The 21,558-nt window shown below is 42.8% G+C and overlaps 2 protein-coding genes across 2 annotated transcripts in view; both read right to left on the minus strand.

Annotated features, from left to right (window-relative positions):
- Positions 1-4,187, minus strand: part of RHOBTB3 (Rho related BTB domain containing 3) — a 38,438-nt gene extending 34,251 nt beyond the window's left edge. The window contains exons 1-2 of the mRNA XM_074855823.1: positions 3,315-4,187; positions 2,775-2,940 (exon numbers count right to left, since the gene is read on the minus strand). The gene's annotated coding sequence lies outside the window, so the exon portion shown is untranslated. The remainder of the gene's footprint in view (positions 1-2,774; positions 2,941-3,314) is intronic.
- Positions 4,188-18,445: 14,258 nt separating this feature from the next.
- Positions 18,446-21,019, minus strand: RFESD (Rieske Fe-S domain containing). The gene is made up of 4 exons (XM_074855269.1): positions 20,819-21,019; positions 19,846-20,026; positions 19,724-19,758; positions 18,446-19,500 (listed from the first exon to the last, which is right to left on the minus strand). The coding sequence occupies exons 1-4, from the start codon at positions 20,894-20,896 to the stop codon at positions 19,207-19,209; spliced, it is 588 nt and encodes a 195-aa protein (XP_074711370.1). The 5' UTR covers positions 20,897-21,019; the 3' UTR covers positions 18,446-19,206.
- Between the last annotated feature and the right edge of the window lie 539 nt (positions 21,020-21,558).

Below are 21,558 nucleotides of genomic sequence, written 5' to 3' on the forward strand. Positions count from 1 at the left end.
TTTTAAAAATCATAAGCATTAATATCTGGTGTATGCTAATGAGGTCAATTATGGTTTATATTTTTGTTATAAATTCTACAGGGTCTACTGAAAAAAAATCACCATGAAACAACAACAGATAATTTACCAACATTTTTGTTTCCCCATGTTTTATCACATTCCAGCTTCTTCTCCTTTTCAATCTAGCTTTGCTTAGAAAATTAAAAGACAAATTACAGCTGCAGGTTTTGGTTGTTCCCCCCCCCCCCCCCCCAAAAAAAAAAAAAAAGAATTGAATCAATGTTTCTGAGGTGAGTTAAGAAAAGTGGTCAAAGAAAGCCACTGTTTTTTTCCTCAGGTGGTCCTCTGACTGTGATGCATCGTCCTCCTCATCCAAATCCTCAGGAGAGTCCAAACACCAGGTATATGAGGTTCATTTTGTGAGAGCCGATGTACTCAGAGACATCACGCTCTTGCAGCCACGTCTATCAGTGTGCTCTTTAAAGGGCACTGGATATCCCCTGAAATCCTTAAATCTGAACTTGTAGCTGTCTAGATGTTGAAAATGAGGAAACCTTCGAGAGAAAAGTTCTGTACAACACTGAGCATAACCCAGGTAGCTAAATAAATATGCACACCTGTAAAAAACACACACACCAATATATGTACACATATACATATATTCACATACATGTATATATAGATATACACACGCAGACAGGCGCACACACAGAGAACACCAATTAAAACTGGGCTGGTAAAGAAGACAGCCCTAGTTAGAAGTGACCCAATTAACCCAAATGCCAATTAGCATAGCTTCGTCGTTGCTGCAGACCTAGCTCTGCCCAAGGGTGCGAAGGGCAGGAGGCCCAACAGAAATGGAGGGTCGCTGAAAAACATTTGTTTTCCTCTCACTCCTTCCTTGAACCACCTGGGAAGCTAATTAGGACTGCCAGGAGCATCAATTCTGGCAAATTACGCAGATGGTGGAGGTGGGATTCATCTCACCTGATGAACAGCACTTAAAGCTTACAGATTAAAATATTATGCTGTTTTAGTAACACACCAGCAATCAGAAGATTTAAAACAACATTGAAAGAGCAAGCATTAAAATTGGATGAACGTGCTGTCTGTTCTTCTGCGAAAGTAGGTCCGTAAGCTCATTTTTGTCTGCCCTGCTGAGGGACTGCACAATACATTTCAAGCAAACACAGAAAAAAACAGAAAAGGAAACAAGCTCACTCTTGCGGGGCAATAAACATCACAAATGGAGAAGATGTTTGTCACCCCGACCTCTGATTCATTCTGCAAGTTACGTGGACGTGGCGAGGGAAAGCCATAAAGGATTGTTTAACTGAGAGAAGAGGATTGTAGAGGATTGCTTGACTGTTCCCTGCTTGGCAGTCTAGAAGTTGACTATCCTACGACATTTCAGCCAGCAGGCATTTGCCGTTGCTTCTGACATACAAAGATAAAACTGCAGAAGAGGGACTTTTTGACCGGGTTCAGAAAACAATGGCATATTTGGTCTTGTGCACTTTACACTGGAACATTATTATTTTGGTTCAAATTATTTCTGTTGAAGCTTTCCAGCGAGTATCTCAGATAAATCAGTGAAAACAAACACGCAGTCCTTGCTGACAAAAGGGTAATATTGTCCACGGCGAGGAGATAACTGACACCAAGTCAAGGAGAAGGATTTTTATCTTGTGGAACATGCAGCCTCACTTGCTCTGATCCACATAGGACTCACTGGCCCGTGTTTTCAGGACAGTGAGGGGATTTAACACACTTGGATTCAAAGTTGTTGCCAAGCACACTCGTTAGCTGAGTCTCCACGCTGTGCAGAGATGATGATGATGTTCTGAGCAGCTTTAGGTGCACTACGTTGTTCTAGGAGAGGTAAATTCCCGGAGTTTTTTTCAAAGATAATAGATGAGTCCAGATGACAGGAATACCTCTGGCTGAATAGAGGTGTTTCCTCCTAACGTTGCAAAATATACCCTGTGACAGGCTCGATTTTATCAGCACCCGTCCAGACCAGAGATGGCTGCTGCGAGATCTGCCAGCCGAGACCTTCTGTGCGGACAAAGCACCAGCAAACAAAAGGAGTTTTTCTGTTATTGTAGCCATCTGCCACATCCAAACCTACGAAAGCCGCCTGTGTGTGGGAAAGCGAGGGATGCATGGCGGGACAGTGTTAAGGTCCTCTAATATTTTTCAGTACAGCCACGGCAGAAAAATAGTGTAGGGTTGGTCAGGCTTGGAAGCAAATTATCTTTCCCCCGCGTGAATACTTGAGGGACAGGAGCTCCCAGGCAGAGCTCGCTGTCCCTCCAGCCCAACAGATTTCACCGTTGACTGCTTTCTAGAGGTCTCTAGATGGAGACATCAAGAAAAAAACCAGCACAAATCTGAAGGTTTTTGTACCAAGTTGTGGAACCGCCATCCTCAGAGGATTCAAGGTTTCACTGGAAAGGTCCTTGCGCAATCTGAGGTCACTAGGCGTGCTTGGAGTGGAGGCTGGGTTAGATGACCTCCAGAGGTCCCTTCCGACCTGAATTATTTCCTGACTCCACAAATCCCCTCCCTCCTGGAGAGTGACCACTAAGCCCTGTCCTTCACTTCCTCTTCTTACACCAGCTTTCAACCCCAAAACCAACCTCTCGTCCAATCTTGTGGCAACTTAGTTTCTTTGCAAAGTTTAATAAGCTTTGCAAAAAGCTTCTCAAGGGCTTTTTGAAAACGTGAGAGGATTATTTTGCCCACACGACCCCCTTTATCAGTGTACTTACTGCCCTTCCTCCAAATGCCAGCGATGCTGGACTTCTCTGCAGCCTCTCCAACGCCTTCCCAGCAGACTATGTTCATCCGCATCTCCCTTGATCTCGTGCTCTATCACAGTCTGTCTCATCTCACCGGGAACTGCAGCATCCCCATCGCTCTGGCATTCCCCAGATCCTGTTAAAGCAGTTTTTGAACATACTGGCAGCCTCTGATGGCTCCTCCAATGATACACAGACCCCCAGACCCACTTCCATGGTTTCTTATCTGAATTTCTGAGGAATGCGCTCATAAATGTTATCTACTCCTAGCCACTTACTAACATTTAACTCTTTTTTTCTAGTATAACTCTATCAGATCAAGTAACGTACTATCAGCCCAATATTGAATCAAGAGTATGAAGGGGGTGGAAAATGATCTGATGGGAGGAGAAAGAAAAATGATACTTTTTTAATTTTAAAGTAGATCCTGTCTGTAGCAGAATGGAGCTGTGAAAGCAACTACTGCATTGTGGAGAGCTGTTAACAGTGTGAGTGTGAGCCGTGGATTACCAGAAGCCAGCTCTGCTGCTGCAGAAGTCCAGGGCAAGGACCATCGTCCAAGCTTGCTGCCTCCAGCCGTGAAGGGAAAAGGTGAGTGGGGAGCCATCTGGTGCCTACGTGCCCCAACCTGCTGCAGAGATGAAGGGCTGAAAATATTACATGCTACAGAAGAAGACAATGGTAAGAATCCCCAACTGCAGATGTACAGCTGCACCCTGTAATTTAATTTAACAAGTGTTATGAATTGCATTAGAATGCAGGTCAAAGGATCAAAAAAATTAGTTTCTCTATTAATTCTGCTGTTTTAGAACCTGAAGCCATCTCCTCGCAGTGGATACGGACCATCATGGCTTGGCTGAGCTGCAAGGAGGGGTGGGCATGGGGCAAGCAAAGAGGGGATTGGGAAAGGGGTAGGTGATCCCCACCAGAGAGTAGGGGGAAAAGGTCTCTTCTGGGCTGGCCTGGTCAGATGTGCTGATCAAACCACCCCACAGGTCTCTGCTAGCTGGGTGTCACCTTCCAGAGGGTGGTCGGGGGATGTGGGACCACCTTGGCAGGAGATGCTGCTGTAGTCTGGGGGCAGGGAAGGGATGGCATACGCTCAGTGTGTTCTGAAATTTCTGGACTATTTTCACAGAATCAGAGAATCCCAGAATCTAGATTGGAAAAGACCTTGAAGCTCCTCCAGTCCAACCATGAACCTCACACTGACCGTTCCCAACTCCACCAGATCCCTCAGCGCTGGGTCAACCCGACTCTTCAACCCCTCCAGGGATGGGGACTCCCCCCCTGCCCTGGGCAGCCCATTCCAACGCCCAACAGCCCCTTCTGCAAAGAAATCCTTCCTAAGAGCCAGTCTGACCCTGCCCTGGCGCAGCTTGAGGCCATTCCCTCTTGGCCTGCCGCTGGTTCCTTGGCTCAAGAGACTCATCCCCCCTCTCTGCACCCTCCTTTCAGGGAGTTGCAGAGGGCCATGAGGTCTCCCCTCAGCCTCCTCTTCTCCACACTAAACCCCCCCAGTTCCCTCAGCCGCTCCCCATCAGACCTGTGCTCCAGACCCTGCACCAGCTCCATTGCCCTTCTCTGGACACGCTCGAGTCATTCAATGGCCTTTTTGGAGTGAGGGGCCCAAAACTGAACACAGTCATCGAGGTGCAGCCAAAGTGGATTTTAATCCACTTTATGATCCCCTGGATAAGCGCTTAAGACCCAGTGACCCAGCACGTGAATTCTAGAGGGAGAAGTGCCTCAAAGTACTTAACGTGCTCCTGCAGAAGCTCTGCCCTTTGCCTGCCCACAGTTTTGTTCACTAATGTAAAAAGTTTCTAGTTTTTCTTACTAAAAACATATCACAGGAGTGTAGATAGCATTCATCACATCAGGTAAATAAAAATGATCTAATAATGTCACCTAAACATATGAGTTAATGTGCATTTTAAGAAAATTAAAGAACAATTTACTTAGATACACAAATATTTACCAAATAGTATATGCGTAATAAAAACAGTTATTCACCTATCAAAGCTCTAAATTCTCAAAGAGTCATAAATTAAACTTAATCGGGAGTAAGTTTCCTGTTTAAAGTGGCCTCTTAACCCTTTTTTTAATACTCCAGAATTAAAAGACAGACCACATTGTTAATTAGCTTTCCTTATACAGATGTTAAGCATCTTCCAAGTGGTCACTGGATGGCCATTTCATATCTAAAAAAAGTAATTCTGGTTTCCAAAAATCCAAAGATCCGGTTCAGAGCTAGACTTTAAATCATATTTCTTTTTTTATTATTTAGTTATTTTCCTGATTTCTGCTTTCTTATTTTCCCTTCTGCCATGATTTCACTGCTATTTAGTACTCCTAGTTCTCAGCCTCCTCTGCTGCCCACATACCTCTAACTACGGAGGCAGGTATCAAGGCAGCAAGCGAGGATGATCTGTGTGTGGCAACCGAGTGTTTTTCATGGATTTGAATGTTGCCCTCACTGCTTTCACTGTAACAGAAAATCACTTCATTTTAGTCTCATAGACTCTCGCATTCCTATATTACTTATTCCAGAACAGGCAGCCCACTCTCAGGAGGTACTTGGCTGCTCAGGAGCCTTTGCTGGGTGACAACCGTACATGTGATGTGAGAAACAGCACGTGGTGAAAGGACATAAATGACAGTGTCTTTATAAATTGATTATTTTTAAGAACAGAAGCCAGTGAATGGCTATTTTCCTGCCTCAGACCCTGGGTATATAATGTATAGTCACAGAAGTGTTCTGGTTTGGGCTGCTGTCTCCAAAGGAGTGTTAATTGAGGTCTTGCTACTGAACTAGCCTATTTTTGCAAAACTAATTGGAATTTAGTATCTTCAAGGCTTTTCCACAATCACATTTTAGCCAAAGTTTACTACTAAGGGCTGACGGAGGGATGGAATGGACAACATGACTGTCTAAGCATTGCTCCTCTGGAAATCAGCCTGGCAATCGCTCCCTCTAAGAGGAGGGAGATGGAAATTCACAGCACTGCGTCATTTTTTGTTTTCACAATACTTTCTTGGATTTTTTTAAGTTGTTGTTTTGTTGGGTTTTTTTTTTTAGTTTGAAATGCACATCTGCACTAAATACCTCACCTCTGAAATCGCCGAGGAGGACCAGGACAAATTTGCTAAGTTTTCACATTCAAAGCTTTCAATAAAAAGCTGACATTTCTGAATGCCAGCTCTCCAAACGGAATAAAAAACCTTTTTTTAATCCATAAATCAGTATTGCACTTTGTAAGCTTCACTTGTAAGCTTTACTTACTCTAAGTTGAGGTAAACAAAAGTCACCACAAATTATCTTGTATTTGTTGTTGATCTAGAGTTTGCAGAGATATAAACTGGCTGATTAGCACTAGATATTTCCTGGTAAGTAGCTTCAGTGTCTATTGCTTTATTAATAGCATTGTAGTTGCAAGAAAAATGAGGCCAAAAGGCCAGACTGGACAGCATGAATGATGGTCTGCTCAGAAACAATCAAAATAGATTAGCATTAAGGGCCTAAATTTTTCATATTGCAAAAAAAAATCACCTACAGAAAAGAGCAAGAAGAGGAATTTTCCTATATTATAACAACATACTATTCTTGATACTGCAGAAAAACTAAAAGAATTGCCAAACAGTTTGAAAAAGGAGTTAGCAAGCAATTGCAAAGAGAGGTGGTTGAGCTGGATGAAAAGAACACACGTACAAGTTACGTATCAGGTTTGTTTCCCACTTACTGTCTATGAAGGTCTAGCAAACACTGCAATCAGTACATTGTCTAAACTTATTTTTTTACTTCTTTTATTTTCTGTTTCATGGCAGGTGTGTTGCTTTTCTGATGGTAGTACATGCATTATAAATTTCCATCTGCTTCTCTTCTAATAACCTCATAATAAAATGTTATGTTTTGTTAATATAAGAGAACACCATTTTGTTTGAATTTCATAAATACTTTTCCTCCTTTCTTACAGCTAACTTTTTCTTTACTGAATCATAAGAAAGAACAAAATTGGCATTGTCTTCAAAAATCATGTTCATAGCCTGCTAAGATCTCACTTCCCAGTTTAAAACTGGAGACAGAAACAGCATATGACAAATAGCATCAATTTTATGATGGTAAAAGCCCTATTTTTGCCTTACTTCCACTTCAGAGGCACTGAATAAGTCTCCAAATAGTTAAGACGCTCTGACATTTTTACACTGTAAGTAGAAACAGTGAATACTACTAAAAGGTAACATTTTAGGCACACATTTGACGTGTTTTCTTTCTTCTCTGAAATAATTTACAACAAAATTCAGGCTTTTTCTGCCAGAAAAGATTGGCAGTCCTTGGTTTTGTTGTGGTTATTTTTATATATATTTGAATCATCTGTAATCTTCACTCAGTTGTCTGCAGGGAAGGTCTTAAATTACACAGTGATTTTCAGTTACGTATTTGGCAGCAACTTAAGCCATAGTCTTGAATGTAGATTCGTATCTCCAGAAATCTTGCCAGCGTCGCCTAACAATGCTTTTTTGTCTAACAAAATTAGGAAAGTAGGGGCATGATGTTCAGAAAAGACCAAGCAGGGCAAAACATTTGGGAGCAAGGTAGAACAAAGTGGAAAACAAGTTATAAAGAACAATATCAATTGTGTTTTCTCTTTAATAGGGGTTTTTCTATAAGCCTGTAGGTTTATAGACTTTCCCATGGATTTTACAAACAGTAGTTTATTCAACAACATCCCTACAAGACAGTTTTATTCTCTTCTTTGTCTTGATTTTGACAAAAATATGTCCTACTGGGACAAAATCTTCTGGTTTTACACTTAGTTTCCCCCTCTGAAAGACAATGTTCAGTAAGTCTGTGTGCAACGATTTATGCAGCTTGTGCTTCTTAAAAAAAAAGTGGTTTTAAGTGAGTTCAAAACAAAATAATATACAGCATCATGACTAAAACAAAAATAACTCATGCTTTAAGTGGAGTTACTTAATGACTGGACTTACCTCCTATTTCTTATCCATTACATGAAAATGTGAAAATTTAAAAGACAAACCATAAATGGAACTTATTTGAAAAGCTTTGGTCTTTAAGAGTATTTTCCATTCTCTATCAGTCAAAACATTTGTACTAAATTAAAACTGAGCTGTCAGCAAAGTAATGAGTTAGTGTATAGAAATATTTTATGTGACACATGTCTACAGACTGCTGAAAGGGATTAAATTAATTGAGTTTCAATCTTATTTCGGTATATCAATGGTGTAATGCATGCTTCTCTGCTAGAGAACCTGTTGTTTTAAAATCCAGTCCTTTCACGATTTTAATTCCTGACCAAGAGAAGCTTGAAACAACCAGACAGGAAAAGCAACAAATCTGATAATATGACCCACAAAATTTCTGAACTCCAAGAAATAATTAGTTCAAGCCAGATATGCACCACAGAAACCTCAGATGGAGTGAAAGTAAGCTCTTCAAAAATCTTACCCACCTTCTTGCAACCCACGTCAATGTATGGAGCATTCATGGTAAATGCCCACCCATTAGATACATCACAGTACAAACATCTCAGAAGCTCCAGAATTTCTAAACAAAGATGAACTTTTCACAGGTGAGTGATCAAGACATTTGCTCGTGATGAGAAATGAACATTTTATGGTTCTGATGTTTTGCATTCTGCATCCATCTGAAATTGTGGCTCACTTGATTTATAGTACACAAGGGACCGATCATTGACCTGATTTTGCAATTTCATACTTGACCAGTGAAGACAGGAATAGCTTGGCAACAGTAAAAGAACTTTTTAAAGCAGGTAATGAAGGAAACTTAAAAGAAAATGGATAGTGCAATATTTTGCCTGTGATTAGACAGCATTTTTCAAAAGGATGAGGATAAGCTCTTCATTGTTAACTTCATGAAAACTGCTCCACTCGTTTGGGACGGTGAACCTTCGAGACGGATTATTGCAGGTGGTGGTCATGCCCAAGTAAACTCTGAGCACTCCTGGGGAGACAGAGGTCCAGTCCCCTGTTTTATAAATGAAGTTTATAGAAACAGTACCAGGCACCCAGCTACTCCCCTGCAAGTGGAAGGTGCCTTAGGTTAGCTCCATGCCCACGAATCTTAGAAATTTTATCCATATCACCTAATTCTCTTGGTGTTCAAAGCCCTACCAAGATGCAAGGGGAGGGGGTAGCCAGACCTCAGTCCTTGATGCTGCAGGAGGTGTTTTAAAACGGGGGGAGCTGTGCCCTGACGCTGCTTTATGGTCTGTATGGAAATTCTGAAACAGACTTTTATGGAGGGTGGATTTTACTGAAGGAGCATCAGAATGCCAACCCTTACTCCCTGGCAAATATCAAAACTGTCACTATGGATGCAGATAGAATATGTACCTTAACACAACAAGCTAGGGACTTAAATCCAAAGACTTCTCATGTGTATTGGTCTCTAACCTCCTATCAGGCAGACTGTGAAGGCGAATGAAGAATTCCTCTCATTCCTAATTGCCAATCTTTCACTTCTTTGTCCTTGGTCTCATTTCAGTTGCCATGTACACTCTGATGGTAAGACCACCATTTTTGTTATCAATAAAAGAAATTCCCCTCACTAGCCTGCAGAATCTGGACTCATTATTTAACAGCTTGAGACACAAAATAACTGAGCAATGGCATCAGTTTCTGCACGGATCACCCTTTCAGGGTCTGTTTGTACGACGTTACGTGAGGGTTAGGCCTGACCTGGCTCTGCTTGCACACACCGTATGATGCTCTGACTTTATAGAAAAGCAGAGGTGGTGTACAAGCAAAAACTCAAATGGAGTACAGCAAAGAATGATGAGATAGTAAGAAACTTCAAAAATATCAATTTAAAAGGTATACACACTTCATAAAGTGTTGAGAATTAAAGCAAGTTCACAGTTATTTCTTATTAGAATATGAAGGTGGGGCAGGCAAACCAATCCATCTTTACTTCTGACTTTAGAAGTAATTACATTCTAGCTTTATCCTGTCAAAATAAACAACCAGATTGTCACATCCATTTTTTTCTGGTTGCAATCAGCAGAAGTTTCACTTCTCTCATCTCCCTTTGGGTGATGAGCTACCGCAGCCGATACTCACAGGCTATGAAATAATGGCGGCTCCTCAGAAGCTCCTCAGGTAAGTGCTGGACTAGAATAAAGTCATGCCAAGACAGTGATCCATTTGGAAAAACAAAAGGGCTCTTACTGAACACCACAGCTCCCGGAAGGAGATCCTGCAGAAGAGTTTATTTGGCTCTCCTAGCCAGATCCCCACGTGGCAGAAAAATAAAATATTTGTGTGTTCCTCTGCGCTTGCATCTTCTCAGAACACCAGTCCAAAAGCCTGGCCTGAAAAATCAGTTTGTTTTCATTTGTGACCTTCGTACGGAGAGGAGGAGGAGAAGACTTCACATCAGGGCAATTGCCAAAAGGAAGGATCACATAAATTCTTGGTCCCATTACATAATGTGGACTTTTGGAAAAGGGTGTGTAAATGAGGCACCTAAATGAATGACACAAGTACCTGCTGTGGATGTTAGCTATAAGTCTTGCTGCCTGAAGGAAGGGATGTAAGATCACAAACGTAAGTTATCTCGTTATAAGTACTAAGGATGCCCAAAATTAGTAAGGCATTTTGTTGATCTAGTCTCGTGAAAGGAAATAACAAAGGGTAAGAATACCATGCCTAGCTATTTTAGTCTCAATATTTGCTTATAACAAGCTTAAAGAAAATCTCTGAACAATATTGCATCGCAATTAATTAAATACAAATTCTCAGACGTTGAAACAGGTTCTGGACTGTTTGGCTGCCACTTATTAGCACTGAAGCATCTTGCATTGCGCCGAGATGAATCTACGCCCGATGTCTTTCTTGACACCATCTACCAGAAAATAGACCACAATTACAATTTCATCTAGTAAGACATTATAAAGTCCCACAGCTACTCTTGGTGGATTTGGGCCAGTAGTATCAGATGGTTTGGAACTGGATATCATGTGTCAGACACCCGGTGGGATGCCATGCCACCAGCTGGAGGAACGACAGGATTTTCTGAGGTGTCTTGAATAGAGCTTAAATGACACTTTTTATGTTTTAGAAGGAGGGCCTCTTATGTAATACCATAAACTCTTTTTTAAAACTAATTTCTGATTATTAAGCAGAATGGCAAAGATGAGCACTAAAAGTACAGTCAGTAACATTATTATTGGGGAATGTAAGTGAAAAAGTTAATTATAAGAAAGGGAAACATCAGCAGGGTGATGTTAAAATGCTATCTGCGTTTTAAACAGATCTTGAGCTGTTATTTTGTGTTCATTTATTTTCAATACTAATTTAGGCCTTCCCAGATTGTTTCCAAACTCTCTGTTCTACTAGAATCAACTAATCTACATTTGACTGTTCTTATGGGTTTTTTTCTCTCTCCTTTTGGCCACACTATTCTCTACCTCCACAGTTGTGTATTTTCAAGTAAATTTTTTAAAATAAAAGTCTCAAATCCTTTACCAAGGTGACCGCACAGGGTTGGGGCAGCAGCTGTGACCATGATAGCATTAAAAAGATTCTCTTCTCAAATCTTTGGAGCACGCTGTCACTTACTGCTTGAGTGAATGAGCTCATTATAGATGTGAAAAATTCCTAGTTACTCTTAAAGAATATTTTCCTTGCTAGAATTCTTAAATAAATTTAGGCAAGTCACTTGAAACAAATTTTAATGGGCAATGACTAACCATAAATTTCTCATTTTCTTGACAGTTAATGCTATGATTCATTTAAGCACAGCGTGCTTACCTGAAACCACCACTGAAGAAAGGTGTTGTTTCACATAAAAGAGCTGGATGTTATTATGTACTCAGAAAAAAAAACCACCCAGGTTTTCCGTATCTCAGTTCAGAGATATGGGACTGGACCCGAAGTTAACAGGCACTGTTTCTGTTCATTTTTGCTTCATTTGCCAGGAATAATGGGGATCATTATCCTTTGATCTTGCTAGAAAATGGTGATATGTTTTTCAATGTAAACTTAGATGTTACAGCGGTACAGTTTGAGACATACACAGAGCAATTAAGGTAAAACAAAGATCAACAGGCAGAGAATATTTAACACGTAAGTAAAGGAGCAAGCTACTGGGCATTAGGCCTTTAATCCTGCAAAACAGTATATGTGCCTCTGCCTTTATTCACCTAATGAATTTTGTTAAACTTGCCTTTGCGTCTGCCAGCATAATTAGGGAGCAGCATGAGATTCCCGTACCTTGGTAGATGAACTTTCTGTAAAAATCTCCCAGTCTTTTTACCGCTCCAGGAGTTTTGCCCCTAACTTCACGGCTGTCATGGCTCCTCTACTTCATCACGCCGGGAGAGGATGAGCTGTGCATGTTTATGTGGTGGGATTCTCACACAGCTCAGGCTGCGCTTCACAGCCAAAGGAAGGCACTACTGTAAAAAGTACTGCAAAGTCATGCCCTCATAAAAAAGAACTGTTTTCAGCAGGTACAATACCCCTAAATTATAAGGCTTATGCTTCTGTATTGAAGCATGGATTATCAAAGTCTGAAAAACATCAACAGCGGTTATTTTGTTAGCGTTATTCATTTTTTACTAATGTTTACGTTGCTCCTGAGGTACAGCGATGACGTTGCAGAAGCCTGTGTTATGTTAAACACCAGGAGTTTGTCAGGGGTCCCCCGGTGAAGCCGTACTTTTTTATTTCACCTGGAACAACTCTGGCGAAATAAACTGATATTCTGTCACTCTTCGCACCCGCAGCTCCTTCTAAAGGGACTCGGTGGGGCCTGGGGGAACCCCCGTCCTCTCTGTAACTGAACTGGTGACCGATTCCAGCCACCCCACAGCAGACCCACCAGCAGCACCGGCTCCAGACCCCAGCCTTGCCACGCAGCCGTCAGCCGCTCTGCAAAACACCCCAGGAACGGGCACACACCATCCCCCTGCATTTCTGGCTGTTGCTGGCAGCCGCCGGGACCCTCGCAGCCCCAGCAGGAACCACCGTTTCTCACAGATGTGCGGATTTCCTTACAAGTCAGTGACTGTGAAGGAAAACGCTGTCCCCTCGGGTCCTGAGAAGAGCTCCGGGGTGAGCTCTGCAGAGCCAGGCCCAAGGAGGGTTCCGGGGCCTTTGGCAAGCAGCCTCCTACATGTTAGAAGTGGCTAAATCTGTCATTGCTTAAGTAATGGAAAAGCTAGTCATCCCTGTTAACGAGCAGAACTGCTGCCCTCTGCAAGGGGCAGCAACTACCAGCTGCGTTGCTTATCTGAAATCTCAGCGTTTAGAACAGCTCTGGTTTTGCCGCTTTTGAACTGAAAAAGACAAGAAATCAGGTTTATTTAGCCCACCGGAAATTTTGGATTCCTCCTTGTTTCCATTTTGCCACGAGGAGATACAGGGAGAGTGTTTGGGTAAATGCCAAAAACATGTGTAGTATTATTTTTGTTTCATCTTCAGTACTTACACTTTTTTTCCTAGAGGAATACTCATCTATAGCAAAACTGGGGAACATTTCAAATGTTAATTTCTACTTCAATTTCACAGCTATAAAGTACGGATAATATTATTCACTAAGGAACTGACTGATTAAGTTTGAAAATGCAGGCTACATGAAGCAATATTATTGACTTACTATATTTTACTGCTGTGAATATTCTTGGAAAGGATTCTTCCATTCTCCACAGGAAAGAAAAATTTTATAAAAGATGTCCATAGAAATTAGTAGATAATTACTGTTAAAGTTTGCACTGTCCAAATTATGGAAGACCATTGGGATGAGAGATAAAAATGGAAGTAACACACATTTTTAAATGTGAGTATGTTTTGTCTCTACAGTTAAAACTAATCAGTTATCAGCTATTAAAAAAGCAATGGAAAAAATAACCAGGAGTACAACATTACATAAAACCACAGAGTCACAGACTGGTTTGGGTTGGGAGGGACCTTAAAGATCACCCAGTCCCACCCCCCTGCCCCAGGCAGGGCCACCTTCTACTAGCCCAGGTTGCCCAAAGCCCCGTCCAACCTGGCCTTGAACCCTTCCAGGGAGGGGGCAGCCACAGCTTCTCTGGGCAACTTGTGCCAGGGCCTCACCCCCCTCACAGGGCAGGGTTTCCTTCTTGGATCTCATCTAAATCTCCCCTCTGTCAGTTTAAACCCATGCCCCCTCATCCTATCCCCACACCCCTGATCAAGAGTCCCTCCCCCCTTTCCTGTAGCCCCTTTCAGTCCTGGGAGGCCGCTCTAAGGTCTCCCCGGAGCCTTCTCTTCTCCAGCTGAACCCCCCAACTCTCTCAGCCTGTCCTCACAGGGGGGTGCTCCAGCCCTCCGAGCATCTTCGTGGCCTCCTCTGGCCCCGCTCGAGCAGGTCCGTGTCCTTCTGCTGTTGGTGCCCCCAGAGCTGGACCCAGCACTGCAGGGGGGTCTCCCAGAGCGGAGCAGAGGGGGAGAATCCCCCCCTCGCCCTGCTGCCCACACTGCTCTGGGTGCAGCCCAGCACACGGGTGGCTTTCTGGGCTGCCAGCGCACGTTGCTGGCTCACAGGCAGTTTTCCACCCACTAACCCCCCCAAGTCCTTCTCCTGGGGGCTGCTCTCCAGCCACTCCTCGCCCAGCCTGGGTTTGTGCTGGGGATTGCCCCGACCCACGGGCAGGACCTTGCCCTTGGCCTTGCACATGAATTTAGCTAACACCAAGCCTCCTTTCCACTCAGCACATGCAAATTGAGAATGAAAATTCATGTGAACACCTGCATGTCCAAACTGATAGTGAGCTTCAGGTTTTCTTTCAGTGCTGAGTCTCATGAAAAATATGGTGAGCACTGCAAGGTGACATAGGCTCCAGGGAGGTGATATTCATCCTCAACATTTACTGCTTTCCAAATTCAGATGATGGTGCTGGTTTCTGGGGTGCTGAGCCAGTACGGTGCCAGGAACTGCAAGGCCATACAACCAACAGAGGGGAAAGCCACCACTGCACTGCTCTTCTGTGCTTTCCTGGGCCAAAATGCAGCTACAGAATTATGCAACTTTTCATGGAGATATCTGTGCCAGATAAGCATGCAATTTTCCCCGGATATTTGCTATGCATTATAATAAAAATTATACTTTTTACTTGAATGGGGACATATATATGTGTCCTGGATGTTAATTGAAATTAAGGACATTTGTGAGCAGAGTTAATATCTCCTATTAAACTCATATATATACATTAAAAAATCAGAAAAGCCTTCCAGGTGCTGTGGCCCTGCTTCCGTGTGACTAAAAGCTTTAGCAGTTTTCCCACTACAGTGGCTGGCTTAATCAAAAGGTATTGCCTTTGCCTGTAATCTCTGCGCTGTCTGGGTCCTTAGTCAACCACAGCCTCAGCAAAAATTCACTGTAATCTGAAGAGTTAAATTAATTGTAACTTTTTTTTATGTATATATAACACACATTTTACTGTAACTTTCATGTAGGATAATTATTTCTGCACTAGTTTTTCCTTCATAAGCCTTGGCTTTCTAGGCTTTCTAACTACTACAGTTTGCAACAACAAACCACGCTTCTCAAACACCTCTTTTGGCAGAACAATCCCATCATTCCAGCATCACAGCCAGTGCTGGTGAGGGAACTCTCTTCATCTCATGGAAGAAGAGTCATTCACGGGCTAGTCAGGACATCTGCATCGACGTCCCAGCTTGTCTACACCGGTCTGTAGGACCGGCTCTCCCACGGCACTGCCCGCAAAGGGCAGCCTCCCCCCGCACATCCCCTCTCCCCACACACAACCAGAGGCCCAAGCAGCTCTCCAGCAACTTTATTTCCATTCCCCATCCTCTGCTTCTTCCAGTAACCTTCGAAAGCAGCTGCCAAGCCAAGTGGGCAGAGCGATGGGACACCTGGGAATCGGTGAGCACTGACTCTGACAGCCCCTGTTTGTACCATCAGCAGGGAACAATGTGAATTATTTCCCCTAATCACACGGGAAAGCACAGGTGTGAACTTCAGAGCTGATTTCATTCCAAAATTAAGCACCAGATGAGGAACTGCACAAGCTATTGAAAAGGGCTTCAACAGTAAAAGGTGGTTTAAAATGGTTTTCCTACCAACTAGATGCTTTTCCCTGCCTGGTGTGGTCTCCTATCCTGCCAAGACTGCTCTCACCAAAGTATGTGCTCCATGAACTTCTCAACCCCGACTTTATAACACTTTTTACATCAAAGGTGTCCTTTATTTCACAGGCAGAACTAAATTAAGTCAAGGGGACGCTGCAGGACAAGGCACCAAATGCAGAAGGAAAACGTACAGCATCCAGGTTTACAGCTAATATTGTCTAATTAAGGTTTGCAGTGCAGCTACATCAGATCAAGGCTCAAGCTGCAGTTCAAACCACTGCAGTCATAGCTTTCACCTGTCTTTCCTGAAAAGATGGCTCCATGACAGGATAAACATAACTTGTTTATTCTGTTCAAGCTGCTTGTGAAAGCGGCTTACAGAGCCCGAACGTCTCACAGAGTCATCATGAAAATTTTCAATCCAAAGCACAAAATACATTTCTCTGTTCTTTGCCTGGCTGATCAATGATGGGGAAACAGATGGTGTTTGCTCATTTGTCAAATTAAACTAAACCCCCAAAGCTATCACCAACAAAACACTCCTCCTGGATGACTTGGAGGGTTGATCTTAACGTCGCTCTCATCAACACATCTCTCTGGGAAGCTCTAAGTACCCAGACACTCACTTTTTGGTCTCTTGCCCACAACTTCTCATTCCTTCTGTCCCTTCATTGTCTCCTACGTGCTGCCTCCATCTCACTGCCTTAAGTTAACCTCTCCTCGTCTCCCTCCTTCTCTCGCTATTTGTCTCTGATTGCCAACAGTCACTTCCCAACTTTCCTGAGCCCCCACAGCGTTCCCTGGATGGGTCTCGGTCCCCCACCCTGCTTCAGCCTCCTTGCTCCCCAAAGTGCCTTTCGCTGCACTTCAAAGCTCAGACAAATAAAACAGAATAGTGCATAAATTTTTTTTAAAGGTAGCAACTTTAACACCCTGTAGGTTTTGTTCTTTGCCATCAAAAAAAAAAAAAACCAAAGAAAAAAAGGAAACCTAACAGCCAGCCAACTCTGTTTCAAGCCAACTCCTTTGTTCACAGCCACCTGAGTTAATAACCCTCTGTTCCTTCTGTGACCATCGACAAGAAAATTGAGGAGAAAGACAACTAACTGACAAACTTTAGATATTAAATAAACACATTCTCCCTGAGAATAAGAATACGTTTAAAGTAAAACACCTTAAAAGCTTGCAGACAGTTATTATGCTTGAGAAGTACTGAAGGGACTTATCTAAGCCTGGACATGCAGTTCCACTGATTTCATATGATTAACAGTAAACGTATGATTAAACACTTTGCTGGATTTTAGCCAGATAATTAAATTCTGCGAAAGCCTGAGCACGCTTCCACTAATACGAATATGTTCATGAAACTTTCAAGGCTTCCTATTACTAACATTCTGCTAAATGTCATACAGGCAACAGCATATTACTCGTAATTGGTACTTTTGTAAACTGAACTGCATCTTTATTACCTTAAGTAATAGTAATTTTCTACTAATGCAGTACTTAAAAAAAAGCAATAAAAACACTATCTAAGCAATCACACGAGGCAGCGCAGGTATATCTGAAGATCTTACAATACTTTTCTTTTACATGATCCACGTCTGTCAATAGGACAAGACATCCACCCTTAAATTTCGTCGGAGGTGCAGGTAGCTGGGTGGGGAGGGAGGGAAGGGAAGGTTTTCTCCACCCCTCTCTGCACCACCCAAAGGGATGCGTGCTCCAGGCCCCTCGAGTGTCACCTGCCTCACCTTCCTGCCCTGTGGCTGCAAGAGGAGAAGGCTATGTGTCCCTTGAAAAAACAAACAAAAAACACCCACAGAACTGGTCAGTACATAACAGCATTTTCTAGCAGATGAAGGAGGAGGAGGAGGAGGAGGAGGAATAGGGGAAGGGGGAGGAAAGCGTTTCCATGCTGTAGTTCTTATAAAATACAAAACTGAATCAGGTCAGGTCAATCGCACTTTGGAGGTGCCACTTCTCCTTGTCAACCATGGAAACAATGTAAGGAGGCTTGATCAGAGGTGGGCATCTAGATTTAAATGCGGTGAAACAAACTGATTGTGTGCTTTGTTTTTTTCATTGATTGTCATCAATCAGGCACAGATGTTTTCCTCTGATACCTCCCTACACCTCACTACCATTAAATACATTTATATGAACAATGCTGTTGACACAGACCTACTTACCCTTCACATTCCTCAAAAACAAGACAACCCACTGCACTCACAAGAGAAACTTACAGGCGAAGACCAGGTGAATTCAAACTGAACCTGATTATGACCGGAGTTTGCCAACAGCCAGCAAATCACCCGAAAACGCACCCCAAAGAATTGCAGCCATGCAAGAGGATGCGTTCATGGGGTATCTCTGCTCTCTGGACCCCAGGGGCAGGGCAGGGGAACCCACCGTGTCCCGGTGCCCAGCCCAAGCAGAGCTCTGATGGGTTATTGGGGCAAAGCAGTTTTTATACAGTGAACGCACACAGAGAAACCTAACTTTTGGCTCTAAACAGAAAGCACACTTTTTCAAAGGAATGTATAAAAATGCATTTACAATACATAAAAACAAACAAAATGGGCGACTATGTTACATATCAGGTTTTTATATCCAACAGCTTCTCCTTTATCCAAGAGAATCAGCAAGAACAAGCTATACATGACAAATGCTTGCCACATTATTTGATGAACTGCCAAAAGGACCTCAGTGAGGAAAAGGAAAATAAATCTTCTATGGACTCATGGTAGCAATACACAGATAGGCATAAAGAACATCACTAAAATATCCTCAAGTTTTGTATGTCTCTTTGTGGCACCTAAACATCCAGAGATAGCTCGCATATCTATAAAGTTAAAAATTTCCATGTCATTTATGCTGAAGGCATTATAAGTATAAACTGTTAAGTATATAAACATAACCTTTACACCTGACCATTTACCTTAAACTATGTAATGTGTTTTATAAGCAGTGACATACTATATCCCCTCCTAAAAATTAAAACAATTCTAGCAAAATTAGCATATATATAAAATATCAGGTATTATGAAGCACTCTGCTGTAAATGAGTCTTTTTGAAATGCAAGTGCAAAAACCAAAAATCATTGGCACAAGATCAGTCACATTTCTGACAATGCAGTTTCTTATCTTGCTCAATTCTACGTGTTTCAGTGCTTTAACATAACATTAACACTAGAGTTTAATCTGGAGACAATCTTCACGGCCACAGTACATTTTTATTTCACAACAATTGTTCTTCAGTGGGGCATTCACCAGGATTCTGCTTTCTGGGCATGACTTACTCTGCTGCTTGTGAGTTGCTTTGTTTTTCCATAGATAAATCACTGCTATTTTTGTACTTGTCAGCAAAATAATCAGAGTCAAAGCTCACAGACAAATCTGGAGGACTCACATAAACATTTCCATTGTCTATTGTGACTTTATGAATCCTTTGTTTGACTCCTTTTGATTGCCACTGTGGTGTTGGTGATGGCTCCAAAGGGTTTATTCCCTCATATAATCCTTCTCCTGTTTCCAAAGTAATTCTATACTTATGCCAAGGACAAATAATACATGCTTGACCATTGATATCCTGCAAGAAGAAGAAGATAAAAACAGCAAGTCATTGTCTTCTAAATCTTCTCCTGGAAGAATCTCTAGGACAGAAGACGTGTTTGGTGCTTTGGCTGTATGGCTGTCTGCTATTTTACATATAGAACCATTTCTTTCAATGTTCTGTTCACATAAAAGTATTTTAAAAATACAGTAGAGTTTTCACATGACTCTATGCTGCTACATTATTTTTGTTTACCTACCTCTATTTCTCCAAGACATAAAGGGCCTCCTTCATCTGAAACATGGTAGAACACAGCATTAGTTTATGCAGATTTCCTGCTTAATTGTTGCAACATTGAGATCATATGTGCAAATATCTTACGGTAGCAGCGGGAGTCCAGAGCATGAAATTTCCCTTCATGGTAGAAAACAACAACTTCTCTGCCGTTGACTTTGGCTGTTATTCTTTGGGACTTCTTTATGTCATCTTCTTTGCCAATTAATATAAGACCATCTGGCTCCCTTTCAACAGTTCCTGCGTCTGAGCTGTGCAAATCCACATCCTTAAACACAAAAAATTCAAAAAGCCACTTATAAATCAGTTGATGTTTGGATTTCTGTGTGTAGAATGGATGTCTTGATCCCAGAGAAAGCCCCGACCCGTGAGGTGAAAGGAGCAGAAGTTTTAGTAAAAGACTATCAACGTGCACACGAGGCGAAGCGCAGGAGTCTGGTGATAACGTTTGGCCAACGTGTTCACTAACAGAACCAGGGCTTGGAAAACCAGCTGTTGCAAACCTGATACCTGAGGCTGAGGCAAGATAAATTCTCAATCACTATTCATTTACTCTGCACTTTAATCGCCACCACCCCTCAAAACCTACGTGCAAACAAATACAACGATGGGAAATGTAAAATAGTGTCCAATTTAGCTATGCGATGGGTGGCATTTACATGTAAATCCAATGCTCTTTAAATAATATTATGGCTAGAGACACAAAATGATACAAGTTGATTAAAAAATTTGATCTGCAAAAGGGAAAAAAAAATATTTAGAAGCTGTATTCAACTTGGTCTTTTTAGCAAATGTCTCTGCCCTTCCCCTCCTCCTCTTACACATTTCAAATGTCTAAGAGCCTCTCCCAGCAGAGGACATAAGTAGTTTTATCACAAAACCTGCCTTCTGATTAATTTGCTATTAGCTCCTGTGTTCCAGTTCCCTCTGAATTCCCAGTACAACCGCACGACCACCCGTTCCCCAGCAAATCAGGCTAAAAAAGGTCTTTGTACACACCGAGACCAAAGGGGAACCACGGGCGGGGGGTGGTCCCGCTGCAGGGGGGTGCAGACTGTACCTTAGGCCCACGCCAGATGGCCAGGGAGAGGAGAAAGCAGATGAAGAAATGGAGGCCCAGAACAACGAGGTCCAGCATCGCCTCTCCCGGCTGCGCCTATCGCAACTGTCCTGCCCGGCCTGCCGATGTCATGACGCGCGTCGCGGCCCCTCTTTACGTGCAAGCAGGCAGCAGGGCCAGCCCCTACAGCACCAGAGGCAGGATGTATGGAGGCTCCGTGCGGCAGCAGCCAGCTCTGCCAGGGCTGATAAGGAGCCGGGACGTGCTGGGGCTGGCCTGATAACGGGAGAAGAGAGCCCCAGGTTCCTCCCGCCACTGTCCTCCCCGTCAGCCCCGAGCAGGACGCACCGAACCGAAATGCTGCTCAGAGCCCGCATTACGTTACGGGTTTATTCAGGACCAGCAAACACGTGTTTCCCAGAAAACTGTTACACCGGGAAGGCTGGTATAAGCGATGGTGTGGCCTTTTTAAGGCCAGTTGTTTTCTGATTTGCACATGAGCAACCATAAGGACTGGCTCTCTGCCTTCCAGTTTACAGGAACTTCCACCCAGTCTTACCCAGAAAGTGAAACGTCACTGCCAGACTCACAGGACGATCCAATAAGGCGTCACGCTTATTTTCTTTAGAAATAGTTAGTAGGTGGTTAGTGGTTAGCAGCAAATTCACCACAAGAACCAGAGTAGGAAATCCCCAATTTTTCACTATCACCTTTTGGCTGACTCTGCCTGTAGACGTTCC

Source organism: Strix uralensis, chromosome Z, assembly GCF_047716275.1.
Source record: "Strix uralensis isolate ZFMK-TIS-50842 chromosome Z, bStrUra1, whole genome shotgun sequence".
Taxonomy (NCBI): domain Eukaryota; kingdom Metazoa; phylum Chordata; class Aves; order Strigiformes; family Strigidae; genus Strix; species Strix uralensis.

Bases quoted from the DNA above. Each gene is read 5' to 3' on its own strand.
- RFESD (XM_074855269.1), bottom strand. From the start codon at position 20,896: ATGCTGGACCTCGTTGTTCTGGGCCTCCATTTCTTCATCTGCTTTCTC. The intron at 20,027-20,818 runs GTACAGTCTGCA...TTTGTGTTTAAG, and splicing joins CCATCTGGCGTGGGCCTAAG to GATGTGGATTTGCACAGCTC. The intron at 19,759-19,845 runs GTAAGATATTTG...ACCATGTTTCAG, and splicing joins TCTGGACTCCCGCTGCTACC to ATGAAGGAGGCCCTTTATGT.